The 12966-nt window shown below is 47.9% G+C and overlaps 1 protein-coding gene across 2 annotated transcripts in view; it reads right to left on the bottom strand.

Annotated features, from left to right (window-relative positions):
- The window catches only part of Entpd7 (ectonucleoside triphosphate diphosphohydrolase 7), a 46292-nt gene that overhangs the window by 5244 nt on the left and 28082 nt on the right, over positions 1 to 12966 (bottom strand). For both annotated transcript variants that reach the window (XR_012910695.1, XM_075974144.1), the window contains exons 9-12: positions 9518 to 9684; positions 7141 to 7465; positions 3510 to 3595; positions 1782 to 1943 (exon numbers count right to left, since the gene is read on the bottom strand). Coding sequence is in view for 1 of the 2 variants with exons in the window: in XM_075974144.1 (XP_075830259.1) it covers positions 1782 to 1943; positions 3510 to 3595; positions 7141 to 7465; positions 9518 to 9684 (740 nt within the window). In the remaining variant the exon portion in view is untranslated. The remainder of the gene's footprint in view (positions 1 to 1781; positions 1944 to 3509; positions 3596 to 7140; positions 7466 to 9517; positions 9685 to 12966) is intronic.

The raw sequence follows: 12966 nt of genomic DNA, 5'->3' as shown, positions 1-12966 counted from the left end.
AGAAGAACTGGTTTCAGAGTGAAACATTTGCTGTGATGTGAAGGACCGCCCGAGTCTATCCCACTTATCCATCCACTCAGACAGCCCAAGAAACCCGCTGCACTGACCAAGCAAAGCTTAAGGACATCCCCAGCCCAGGGCTGACTGGTGCCTCCTGTCCCTTCCTGTCCCTGGGGCTCGGGTGCTGCAGGATGTGGAGACAAGCTCAAAAGGCCAATAAAACTAAGTTTTAAAAAACAGACAAAACTGGTCACCTGCAAAATAAATTTTTTGTTGTTGTTGTTTTTTGCAACATGGTCTGTGTAGCCCTAGCTATCCTGGAATTCATTATTGTAGATCAGATTGGCCTCCAACTCAGAGATCCACCTGCCTCTGCCTCCTGAATGCTGGGTTTAAAGTGTGCACCACCACACCAGGCTGTAACATAAATCTTAAAATATAGTTTGTAAATACAGTACTAAGAATAGAGTATCCCTTGACTCCAAACAAGACAAATTGAATATGTCTAGCTCTTTAAAAAAGAAAGTGCACTATTTCTTAGGATCTAGCATTTATATGCATGAGGGCAGTTGTGGCCTGACCAGCTATAGTATGACCTGGAAAAACAGCATTATATAAACTGAAGAGCACTGGTCGTCTGACCTGGCTAGGATGCTACTCTTGCATCATTCAGGTACTAGATCCATCTTAGTTTATATGACCTACAATTATTGAGATATTTTGTGTTCTGACAAAGCTTACCTGGAGATCAGAGGGCAGAACTAGCCACCAATTAACCACTGAAGCTGGGCGGTGGCAGCTCTCACCTTTAATCCCAGCAATCAGAGGGTGGAGACAGAGTAATTAGGAAGGGTGGAGACAGGCTCTTGGAGGAAGGGATGGAGAAAGGGAGACAGGAAGGAAGCAATTGGCGGCTGCTCCCATTCTCTGACCTTCCAGGTTTTCACCCTGGTTTACCCCCAGTTCTTATTGATTAAGATTAATTAGATTTACATTTCATGCAATGTTTTTTTAATGTAATTCTTCAAAAGGAAAGATTTCATATAAAATATGGATTTCTGTTTCTCTGGACAAACGAGAGCTGGCAAATGCTGGGACACCTGTGTTGACAGGGATCAGTACTTTAGTTGGTGCACACTGTCTGGTTCCTCGGGAGCCACACAGCCCACTTCCCTCACATCTGTCCCCTGTCTGCTTCCTGATCACAGAGTTTGGAGGATCAGGCACAAGAGAGTAAAGGTAGACTGTATTTTCTCTGAACCTGTCTAGGAAAGAGGACCTAAAACCTGTCCCAAATATCTTATAGCACATAGCGGCAAGTCATGGGACCCCACAACTGGATGAAAATGCCCATCTTAAAACCATGTCAAGCCCTTTTTCTAATGCTAGGGCCACCACACACTGTGCCAGGTCAGTGACAGCGTTTCTGGAATGGTTTACCCACGAGGAAAGAGTGCTTTGCCCACACAGCCTCCTTGAGCTCCTTGTCAAATATGTTTTCCAGTGTGCAACACTTAAGGCTCACGTTTAGGTCCTCAGTGCATATCCTAGAAGCATTTAGTATGAGCCCAACCATAGAGTGATCCCTTGGAGGAGAACAGATAAAGCTGGCAAAGGCGAGGAAGAGAGTCCAGACCAGTTCATCTCAACCTTTCTGTCTCAGATGGAAGGAACAGCAGAAGTCTCTGGAGGGTGGAGGAGTTGAGGGGTTCACTGGTGAGATCTATTCTGAGGCATCGGCCTAACATCCTCTGAGGTCAGCCTGGTGAGTCTGACTTTACCTGAGTGGCAGGAATCGGGTTTTATATAGAATGGCTCCCAGCGTCCACTGCACCTCTCGGTCATACACCAGCTGCGCCGTCTGCAGGTTTGGATAGTCGTAGGGGAAGTGGAACCCTTCATGCAGGACTTCGTACATCCAAGCTGACTTAAAACACTGATACCTGAGTAGCGAGAAGGAAGCTTTAAAAAATAAGTTTTAAAAAGTAAGAAGAAAAAGATAACTAATGCATTCCTTTGTAGGAACTCCTGCTTCTCTGTCGGATGTCAGGCGACAAGCAACTAGCCTCCCCTCTAGGGAGAAGCAAAGTTGAGGTTGTAGCTGTGGTTTTCTCCTGTTTTGAGTTTCAAGATTCCTGTCCTCAGAGAACATCCTGAAATAACTGTGATTTACATGAATGAAAAACCAGACTGGCAGAAGTTGCTGTCATTAGGGAAGCTGGTGACAGATAGGCAGGGGTTCATTGTGCTATTTCATGTTCGTGCCTTTGAATTTGCCTTTTCTTTTGTTTGCTTGTTTGGTTTTGTTTTCTCTGTGTAGCCCTGGTCATCCTGGAGCTCACTCTATAGACCAGGCTGGCCTCAAACTCAGGGATCCGCCTGCCTCTGCCTCCTGAGTTCTGGGATTAAAGACATGCGCCACCATACCTGGAACCTTTGAATTTTTCAAAGTAAACATTTACAAATGGGAGGATTATGAATCCTTGAAAAAAAAATGTTGAAGCTAGGTAAGTTACATTTTTATTCTTTCTACCTGTGGTGGTTTGAAAAGAAAATGGCAGTGGCACTACTAGGTGAGGCATTGTTGGAGTGGGTGTGGTCTTGTCAGAGGAAGTGTGTCACCATGAAGTTGGGCTCTGAGGTCTCACATATGCTCAAGCTACACTCAGTGCCTTAGACCACTTCCTGTTGCGTGTGAGTCAAGATGTAAGAACAATCAGCTCCTTCTCCAGCACCATGTCTGCCTACATGCCTCCTCCATTCCTGCCCTGCTGAGAATGGCCTAAACCTCTGAACTGTAAGCCAGCCACCACAGTTACACGTTTTCCTTTCTAAGAGTTGCCATGACATGCCTTTAATCCCAGCATTTGGGAGGCAGAGGCAGGTGGATCTCGGTGAGTTCAAGGCCAGCCTGGTCTACAGAGAGAGTTCTAGGATAGCCAGAGCTGTTACATAGAGAAACCCTATCTCAAAAAACAAAAGCAAAACAAAACAAAAAAGAGTTGCCAAGGTAATAGTGTCTTTTCACAGCAACAGAAACCCTAAGACACTACTTTTCAGTTAATTTTCTTTCTTTTTTATTATTTATTTATTATGTGTACAATATTCTGTGTGTCTGCCTGCAGGCCAGAAGAGGGCATACAGATCGCATTTCAGATGGTTGTGAGCCACCATGTGGTTGCTGGGAATTGAACTCAGGACCTTTGGAAGAGCAGGCAATGCTCTTAACCCCTGAGCCATCTCTCCAGCCCCCTTCAGTTAATTTCCTATAATAAAACACTTAAAATAAAGAAGGCCATCACTTGAAGAGAGTGTCCTTTGGTAACTACTGGTTTCCTGCTGCAGAAAGGGGCTCACTATTTGGTCCCAGTTCTACAGAAAACCAAAATCTGAAATAATCCAATTCTCCTTCCGCCTGAATCTGACTTGCACTGTTGGATGGTTCTCCCTTATAATCTGTCCCCCACGTTCTAAGGCCGTATATCTGAAGTAGACAAGAAGGTACGTACTTGAGCCGATGCTCATCTGCATGTGGAGAAAAGAGGCCATTCTTGAATCTCTGCGCGAGCACTGGCCACGCCATGCCACAGTAATCCTGGAACAGGCACGGAGAAAGTGTGACACAAAACCACAAGCGGTTTCTCCAACTCCCCACAGGCACAGCTGCTCCATGTTCAGGTGCGTGGAGCTACTATCTCACCAAGGAAAACAAATGGCACACTGGACCACTGGACACGACGCCATGCCTCCTGGACCACTGGACACGACGCCATGCCTCCTGGACCACTGGACATGACGCCATGCCTCCTGGACCACTGGACATGACGCCATGCCTCCTGGACCACTGGACACGACGCCATGCCTCCTGGACCACTGGACACGACGCCATGCCTCCTGGACCACTGGACACGACGCCATGCCTCCTGGACCACTGGACACGACGCCATGCCTCCTGGACCACTGGACATGACGCCATGCCTCCTGGACCACTGGACACGACGCCATGCCTCCTGGACCACTGGACACGACGCCATGCCTCCTGGACCACTGGACACGACGCCATGCCTCCTGGACCACTGGACACGACGCCATGCCTCCTCTACTCTCATTGCTTCCACGTCTAATACGAAACAGCTCAAGCTGGCTCCTGAGCCTCTTAGGCATCAGAGAGCCTGAGGGTTAGAAGTAAGAATAATATCAAGACCCAGGGAGCTAGCTGCGGCCAATCTGTGAAAACTCATATGGGCATGGGGAGCAGCCATCATCAGACTGCCTGGGGGTCACACCTCTCAAAAAACTGTTTTCATTTGGTTCAGGTAGAGAACTTTGGTGCCAGGTGCTCTCCTATGTGCCAGAGGATGAAGTGGTGAGAAAAAAAAATCCTGTCCCCATGAAGCTTACATTCTACTGGTAAGAGAATAAAGAAATGGGTATCACAGAGTGCGCAGGATGGCACAGTGTTGAGTGGGGAAAAAACCAGGAAAAGCAAGGGTAATAAGAGGAGGGTGGTACTGTGGATAGCATAGGGAACAACCTCTTCTACCTCAGAAAACTTCCTAAGTCAACCAGCAACTTGGCTAAGCAATCATTTGAACCCTCTGTGTTCAAAACAACAGAATCTGAGGAATCTTTGTGACGAGAAAAGGACCCAAGTCAGGCCAGTCAGGGAACCCTCGACTCGGGAGGTACGAAAGAAGGGGTCCTTAGAGCTGGAGAAGGAGCAGCATGAAGCCGGAGTGCCACAGTACTCCTAGGACTGCCTCTGGGGGTGCGACAGCAGAAACTGCAGGTGCCAGTCTGCTGGAAGTGCACCCCAAGGGATTGCCTCTGGGGGTGCGACAGCAGAAACTGCAGGTGCCAGTCTGCTGGAAGTGCACCCCAAGGGATTGCCTCTGGGGGTGCGACAGCAGAAACTGCAGGTGCCAGTCTGCTGGAAGTGCACCCCAAGGGATTGCCTCTGGGGGTACGACAGCAGAAACTACAGATGCCAGTCTGCTGGAAGTGCACCCCAAGGGATTGCCTCTGGGGGTATGACAGCAGAAACTACAGATGCCAGTCTGCTGGAAGTGCACCCCAAGGGATTGCCTCTGGGGGTACGACAGCAGAAACTACAGATGCCAGTCTGCTGGAAGTGCACCCCAAGGGATTGCCTCTGGGGGTACGACAGCAGAAACTACAGATGCCAGTCTGCTGGAAGTGCACCCCAAGGGATTGCCTCTGGGGGTACGACAGCAGAAACTACAGATGCCAGTCTGCTGGAAGTGCACCCCAAGGGATTGCCTCTGGGGGTACGACAGCAGAAACTACAGATGCCAGTCTGCTGGAAGTGTACCCCAAGGGATTGTGTCTGGGGGTGCAATAGCAGAAACTACAGATGCCAGTCTGCTGGAAGTGTACCCCAAGGGATTGTGTCTGGGGGTGCAATAGCAGAAACTACAGATGCCAGTCTGCTGGAAGTGTACCCCAAGGGATTGTGTCTGGGGGTGCAATAGCAGAAACTACAGATGCCAGTCTGCTGGAAGTGTACCCCAAGGGATTGTGTCTGGGGGTGCAATAGCAGAAACTACAGATGCCAGTCTGCTGGAAGTGCACCCCAAGGGATTGCGTCTGGGGGTGCAATAGCAGAAACTACAGATGCCAGTCTGCTGTAAGTGTACCCCGAGACAACCTTAGGGAAGTAGAAGAAGAAAGAAAGCCTAAAATATGCAAGAGGAGACATTCTTTCCATCTCTGTCTCTCAGACAGATCACAAAATTACACAAAAATCAAAGGCATGCTTTGCTGAATCTAGAATGTTTCCTAAGACTCATGCATTAGAGACTTGGGCCCCTGGGTGGCACTGTTGAGGCATAGTGGGGCAGTCCTTCGTTAGGGGTGGCCTTTACAGGACATTATGGGACCCCAGCTCCCTCCACACTCTTTGCTCCCAGTCTCATGATGTAAACCATTGGGCTCTGCCATGTATTTCCACCATGTTACACCCAAACAAGGGGGCCAGCTGACCGTGGACTGGAACCTATAAACTGTAGGACAAAACAAACCTTTGTTCTTTAAGTTGAATATTGCAAGTATTTTGCTAAAGTGATCTTTTTATTTTTTATTTTTATTTATTTGCTTCTTTTTTTAGTGATTTTTTTAAATTGACTAACAAAACCAGGTGTGATAACATACAGAAGCAGGGAGGCTAGCCTGGTCTCTACAGCAAGTTCCAGGCGAGCCAGGGAAACAAGAACTTAAGTAACACAGACTCTAAACTGAGGCGGGGGCGACAGAGAACAGGTCAGAGTTTTAGCTATGCTGGTAACTAAAAGTGTAAGCCTGTAAGTGTGTAAGCTCTATATATGTGCAAAGTGAATTTTTACTCTTTCGCTTAAAATATTTCTATCATCACTGGGGTTTACAACACCTTATATCAACCTTATATCAGACCATTCTGACCTCTTAAAGCTTTTTTGGAGAGTATATGTGTATGTATGCAAGGCAGGGGTGTGTGTGCCACGAGTGTGTGAGTGCCCAAGGAGATCAGAAAACATTACCAGAGCCCTGGAGCTGGATTTTTACAACAGTTTTTGTAAGCTACCTGATGTGGGATTTCCCTCTGTATGCTGTGAATACCATTGGCCTGGCTTGATAGGGTAGAACAGAGCTAAGTGGAGAAAACTAAACTGAATGCTGGGAACTGAACACTGGTCCTCTGGAAGAGCAACAGTTGCTTAGCCACTTAGCCATCTTTGCAGCCCTGACTCTGGCTCAAACCAAGAGAGGAAAAACAGACCTGTCCACCAAGAGCACCGTGTAAGTCAGACACCTAGCAAAGGGGAAATATGTGAAATGACACTTCGGAGCCACAAACATTGGGGAAGCTGGAAAACAGCTAGCTATTCACCGTTAGAACAATTTTATCCCTCGGTGAAAATACATTCATGGAAAACTAAACACATCCTATCAGGAGGCAGTTTAGCAGAGATGATCCCTCAACCTCTGAGGTCACTTTTTCCTCTATAAAGTGAGGTTCCTGGTCCTGAGAAAGACTCAAGTAAGATCATGCATGCAAAGCCCTTTGTACACTGCCTGGCACAAAGGCGGCATCCACTAAATGGCCGCTGCCAGCATGAGTCATCCTGAGTATTAATGAGTTACCTGAGCAGCCTTGGCAAATGTTGGCCCGTGGTAGCGGCCACCGATGCGCAACACGTCCTCCGTGCAGTAAAAGAACTCAGAGAAGCCGTAGAACTCGCTGTTGTTGAAGTCGATCGGTGACTGGTAAATGCCATTCAGCGATGCCTGGCTGGTGTTGGAGCGGGCCAGCAGGGGGCTCAGCATTGCCCTACAAGTGGTCCAGTCGCCCTTCCCTCGGACATGCAGGACCTGACTGTTCCTCTCCACCACATCTGTGAGTCCCACAGGCAGGCAGGGGTCCAAAAATGGGTTGTCAGGACTCAGGCCTGTCTTCTGGCCCAGCAGTCTGTCACAATGACAAAAACAACGTGAGGGGGGCTGGTCCTGACCTCTTCTGAGGGCTAAGTTCACTTCAAAAGCACCTTCTGATTTTCAGTGACAAACCTAGCAACAAGGGCTGAGTGGAGTATTTCTAGGCAGCAGCAACACATGCATGTTTAATTGAAGCAAATTCAGTTTAGAAACCAGAGAGCAGTGCACCAGCGATGGATTCCACTCCACCCTCTCATCATCGTGTATTCCCAGCGCAGAGTCGAACAGGGCCTGTGAATCTGCTGTTCTCCCTCTGCCTGCCTTCCCACAAGCCTCTGAAAAGTGCAAGGGATTCCTGTTTAACACACAGCTGAGGGCTGGAGAGAGGGCTCAATGGGTAAAGCACTCCCTGCACAAGTGTAAGAATGTGAGTTTGAATCCTCGGAACCCGTGGAACAGCCAGATGAGGCGGCGTGTGACTGTAGTCCCAGTGCCTTGCAGGGAGAGAGGAGGTAAACAGAAAACTCCCTGGAAGCTAAAGGGCCGGCGAGTCCGGTGTGCACAGCAGTGGGCTGTCAGGGCCGGCGAGCCCGGTGTGCACAGCAGTGGGCTGTCAGGGCCGGTGAGCCCGGTGTGCACAGCAGTGGGCTGTCAGGGCCGGCGAGCCCGGTGTGCACAGCAGTGCGCTGTCAGGGCCGGCGAGCCCGGTGTGCACAGCAGTGGGCTGTCAGGGCCGGCGAGCCCGGTGTGCACAGCAGTGGGCTGTCAGGGCCGGCGAGCCCGGTGTGCACAGCAGTGCGCTGTCAGGGCCGGCGAGCCCGGTGTGCACAGCAGTGCACTGTCAGAACACGGTCCAGGAATGGATTCATGTGAGGAGAATTCTGAGCGCTTGTGAAAACACTCCAAGAGAACAAGACAAGAGTCTTGTGTCCTCAGTTTCTTGAAAACACAGAACCGTTCTTAGGATGTCCTTTCGTGCTCCTCTCAGGTGCAGCAGATAGGTGTGTGATTACTTCAGACTACTCATCATTGCTTGCTGATGGTATTCAATCAAATGTTTAAATTATCCTTTGTATGCTTCTATGGGAAAGCACATTTTTGTCATGTGTGGCTTGTCCCCATGACTGTATACAGCTTGAACTCATGTGACCTTTCTTAACCCTCAGAGTATAAATTGCCTGAGGCTCTGAATAAAGTTGACCGGTGCCTGAGACTTTAGTCTGCTTCATTATCTACTCTGTTCTCCCAGGTGCCACCGTGGCTAGAGCAGTGACAGTGGACAACAAGAGACCCTGCTCTCAAACAAGGAGAAGGGGAAGACAGATCCAAGGCCCCAAGTGTCCCATGGCAAACACATGCCCACGTTCACACATATCAATATGTACGCACACACATGCATACACGTATCTCATACACACAAAAATACACAAACACACACAATTGGGAAGAGACAAAAGCGGTAAGAACTCAGAGAGGAGAGCATCCTGAAGAGGGAGCCATAGCAGTGGTACAGTGGCGACATCTGGCCTGGAGTGAGTGGTGCTGGGCCAGCCAGCCTCCCGGGATCACAAATCCCTCGGCTGCTAAACGGGAGGGGGGACAAGACTTGACTCCTTCCATGGCCACAGCTCTACTTCTCTAGGCTCTACTTGTCTAGCAATCGTATTCTCGTTACTAAGGAGATTAATAGCAGACCTGGACAAAGATAGAAAGCACATGGAGACCGCTGGTACCTGCATTAGCTGTTCATTATTAGTTCCCGAACAGGCAGCTGTGAACGAGTGGACTTTGCAGGGTGAAGAAGCAAGAACAATTACCAACTGAAGGAGGACACGGGAAAGGGAAATGCAACAGAATGCCCGGGAATAATGGAATCTGACTATTAGCGAGAGCCCTCCCAGGAGGATAGGTCTGTCTGGTAGACTGGCAGCTACGGGAGCCACCTAAACAATCCTAAAGTAGGCTGAAACGTCCCTAGAGACGTGGCAGGAAAGGGAGAGGCAAACTTAGCCACTGTAGCTGGTTGTCACCATTTTCCCCTCACATCTGCAGTCTGGTACAAGTGAGGATTCTGTGTCAAACGTACCTGTTTCTGTTAAGCGTTTCATTCAGCACAAGGTCTTCATAGCGCTGCCGGGCAAAGTTGCCTCCAAAGCCCAGAAAGGTGGTGACGTAAACCCTGTACACATGCTCTGTGTGCTGCACGTCACAGCCCAGGTTGAACTCAGCCAACAGGATCTTGGCTGCTTCTTCCTGTCATGCAACATCAAGAGAAAAAAAGAGGGTTTCAGTTCCTTTCTAGAAAGTGGTGGCATTGTGAATCCACCGCGCTCCATTTCTATGACTACTCTTTAAAATGGCCTTCCAATCTCACGGCCAGGCACAGTGATACTCTCCGGTAACTCCAGCACCCACACAGCGAAGCAGAAGGACCACAAATCCAGAGACAATTGAGCTCAGGGCAAGCCCCTGTGTGTCTGTGAGGTCATTTCCCAAGAGGTTTAACTGAAGAGAGAGGATCTACCCTGAACGTGGGCAGTACAATTCCACCGGCTGGGGTCTTGACAGAATGAAGACAGAAAGGTAGCTGGGCACCTACATTCTTCTCTCTCTGCTTCCTGACTGTAGATGCCACGTGACCAGCTGCCTCACTCGGGCCACGCCTCCCCCACCATGGACTGTTTCCCCTCAAAATGTAAGCCAAAATGGCTTTTCCTCTTAAGTGGTTTTGTTGGGCATTTGGTAACAGTCACGAGAAGCAGCGGACACAGGGGAAGTGGGTTCATTACAGTTGATGCCAATTCCTGGTATGAACATCTGTGTTCTCCAGTTCTCTACAACGGAAGTGTACTATTTTCATAATTTAAAAAAAATCCTTTAACAAAGAAAGGATCGTTGTGAGATCTATTCCATGACCTTGTCTAGAGTTATTCAAAAAGCTTTTCCATGTCTTCTGACAGGCTTGGGCATTAGCAAAGTTCAGTTTTATCTTCAAAATAAGGGAGGTTTTGCTGTTTGAGTGGTTTTGTTTGTTTGTTTGTTTTTTGTTTTTTTGTTTCAAGCAGGGTCTCACTGTGTAGCCATGGCTGGTCTAACATTCACTCTGTAGACCAGGCTGGCCTCAAACTCACAGAGATTCACCTGCCTCTGCTTCCCAAGTACGGAGATTAAAGGGGTGTACCACCAACACCTGGCCTTGATTTGGGTTTTGAACTTTAAAGGTAGAGATTAAACTAAGTCCCTGAACTCTAGTCCATAGCAAAGCTCTTCCTCTGGTCTAATTACTCCTGCTCATCCTCACATCCAGCCAATCTCTAGCCCCTGCTCTGAATCACCATCCCAATGTGCTTCTTGTGTAATTTTTTAATGTGTATGATTGCAAAATGGAAATAACTATTTGGATTGTGGGATTTTTAATCTGTGAACATATTACTGCACCTAACAACTCTATTCCTTGACTTATACCCAGGAGACCTAACAACTATGTCTACACAAAAGTGTGTTCATGAATGTTCCCAGCACTGCCGTCCATAATCCCTCAGTGTGGAAGCTACTCAGCTATGCATCAGTGATGAATGAATGAACAAAAGGTGGAATGATGATTCAATGGACTCAGCCACCAACACCAGCAATGTACGGGTACATACCACAACATTGATTACCTCGGGAATGTTTTTCTAAGAGTCATACTGCAAGATTTCATTATATGAGAAGTCCAGAACAGGCAGACCCCTAGATGAGAGAAAGTGATGGAGGACTGGACAATGGGAGACAACTGCTTTTGGCAGAGCTGAAACGTTCTGAATTCCAAGCGATGCTGCATGGTCTTTGCTTTTTAACCAAACGCTAGCATCCATCATTGAGTCACTATACTACTGTGCCTGCATCGAATTTGGTGTTTGCAAGTATTTCCGCTGCTGCTTTCTAAATCTGTCCACACAAGTCATTCAAGACCACAAATGTGAATTCATTTTAACTCACTAAGCCTTAGGACTTCAGAACTAGAAGACCAAAAAGATGCTCTGACCCCGGCTCAGGACCCTACTGTTCATTCTGACCCTGGTTCAGGATCACACTATTGCCTGCCCTTCCCCCGCCTTCTCTCTCCGTTGGAATCTTCGTCTTCCTAGTTCCCCAGCCTGGACCATCAGGACTTCTGCAGATCTCATAACACCATACCAGCACACTCACCTAAATATAACTAGATTTTTGCTCTAAATATTTGCTGAAATGTGTGCCCTTCCCTCCAATTCCATTTTCACTGTCTACTCTGACCTTGCAACTCCTCACTCAAGACTCTTCTCACCTACATTACTCAAAAAAAAAAAATACACACACACAAACAACAAACAAACAAACAAAACAGACCAGCACATAGCCAATGTGGCCACAAAACTTAACAGCTGGAAAGGACCTTCGATTTGTCTAACTATGGAACTAAGTAAGGCTCATGTGACTGCCTTGCTTTGGCTGGGTCCTACAAGTGACAAAACTGAAAATCAAGCCCCCTCCAACAACACTCAAGACTCCTCATGATCCAATTCCTTCCTCTCTCCCCAGAACCTCCCTGAAGCTCCTAGGGTGGACAGGTCCCTGAGCACTCCTTAGACGTTCCAGAGTCCGTTGCCTTCTCTGTCCCTCTGCACACTGTGACAGTGGGAGACAGTCTCTGCTCAGCTTTAACTCTGATCCTGCGCCCAGGTAAGCAGCTCATCTTCCATGAAGGCAGCATGGTTCCTGCTCAAGCTTTCACAAATGGGGTTGACCCTGCTGGTCCCTATCTCCTCCCAGCTGTTGAGACAAGAGGGACTCAACCACGGGCAATGCTAAACATCGCAGTATTCCCAGCCACACACAATTCAGCCCCAAACAACAGCACCAAGGGTGAGAAACCATCATTTAGATCAGTGCTTCTCAAGCTTCCTAATGCTGCGACCCTTTAATAAGTTCCTCATGTTGTGGTGACCCCCAACCATAAAATTATTTTCATTGCTACTTCATAGCTAATTTTGCTACCATAAAATTATTTTCATTGCTACTTCATAGCTAATTTTGCTACTGTTATGAATTGTAACGTAAATACCTGATATGCAGGGTATTTGATATTCGACCCCTGGGAAAGGGTTGTTTAAACCCCCAAAGGGGTTGCAACCTACAGGTTGAGAACTACCATTTAGATCATATTACAGGACTGCTGTGGTCTGCCTGACACTTCTGACTCACTGATTTCTGGAGGCAATGTAACCAGCATGTTCTATTTCTTGTGCACACTGCATGTTTAAAGAGGGATGCTTCTCTTTTCTCTCGCTAATGAATCATCTCCCTAAAAATACATTCTTGGCTGGCGATGAACCCACTGGCACAGCACTTGCCTGGCACATGCAGGGCCCTGAGATTGATCCACAGTGCCACAAAAAGAAAAACAAAAGCTAGCATCAAAATACATCCCTAAGGGGCCAGGGACTCGGTAAAGTACTTGCCACAAACAGAATGAGGGCTTGAGTTTGAGCCCTATCGTTCACACAAAAAAGTAGA

The sequence above is a fragment of the Microtus pennsylvanicus genome, chromosome 5, assembly GCF_037038515.1.
Source record: "Microtus pennsylvanicus isolate mMicPen1 chromosome 5, mMicPen1.hap1, whole genome shotgun sequence".
NCBI lineage: Eukaryota > Metazoa > Chordata > Mammalia > Rodentia > Cricetidae > Microtus > Microtus pennsylvanicus.
This window is presented reverse-complemented; position numbering and strand designations above follow the sequence as displayed.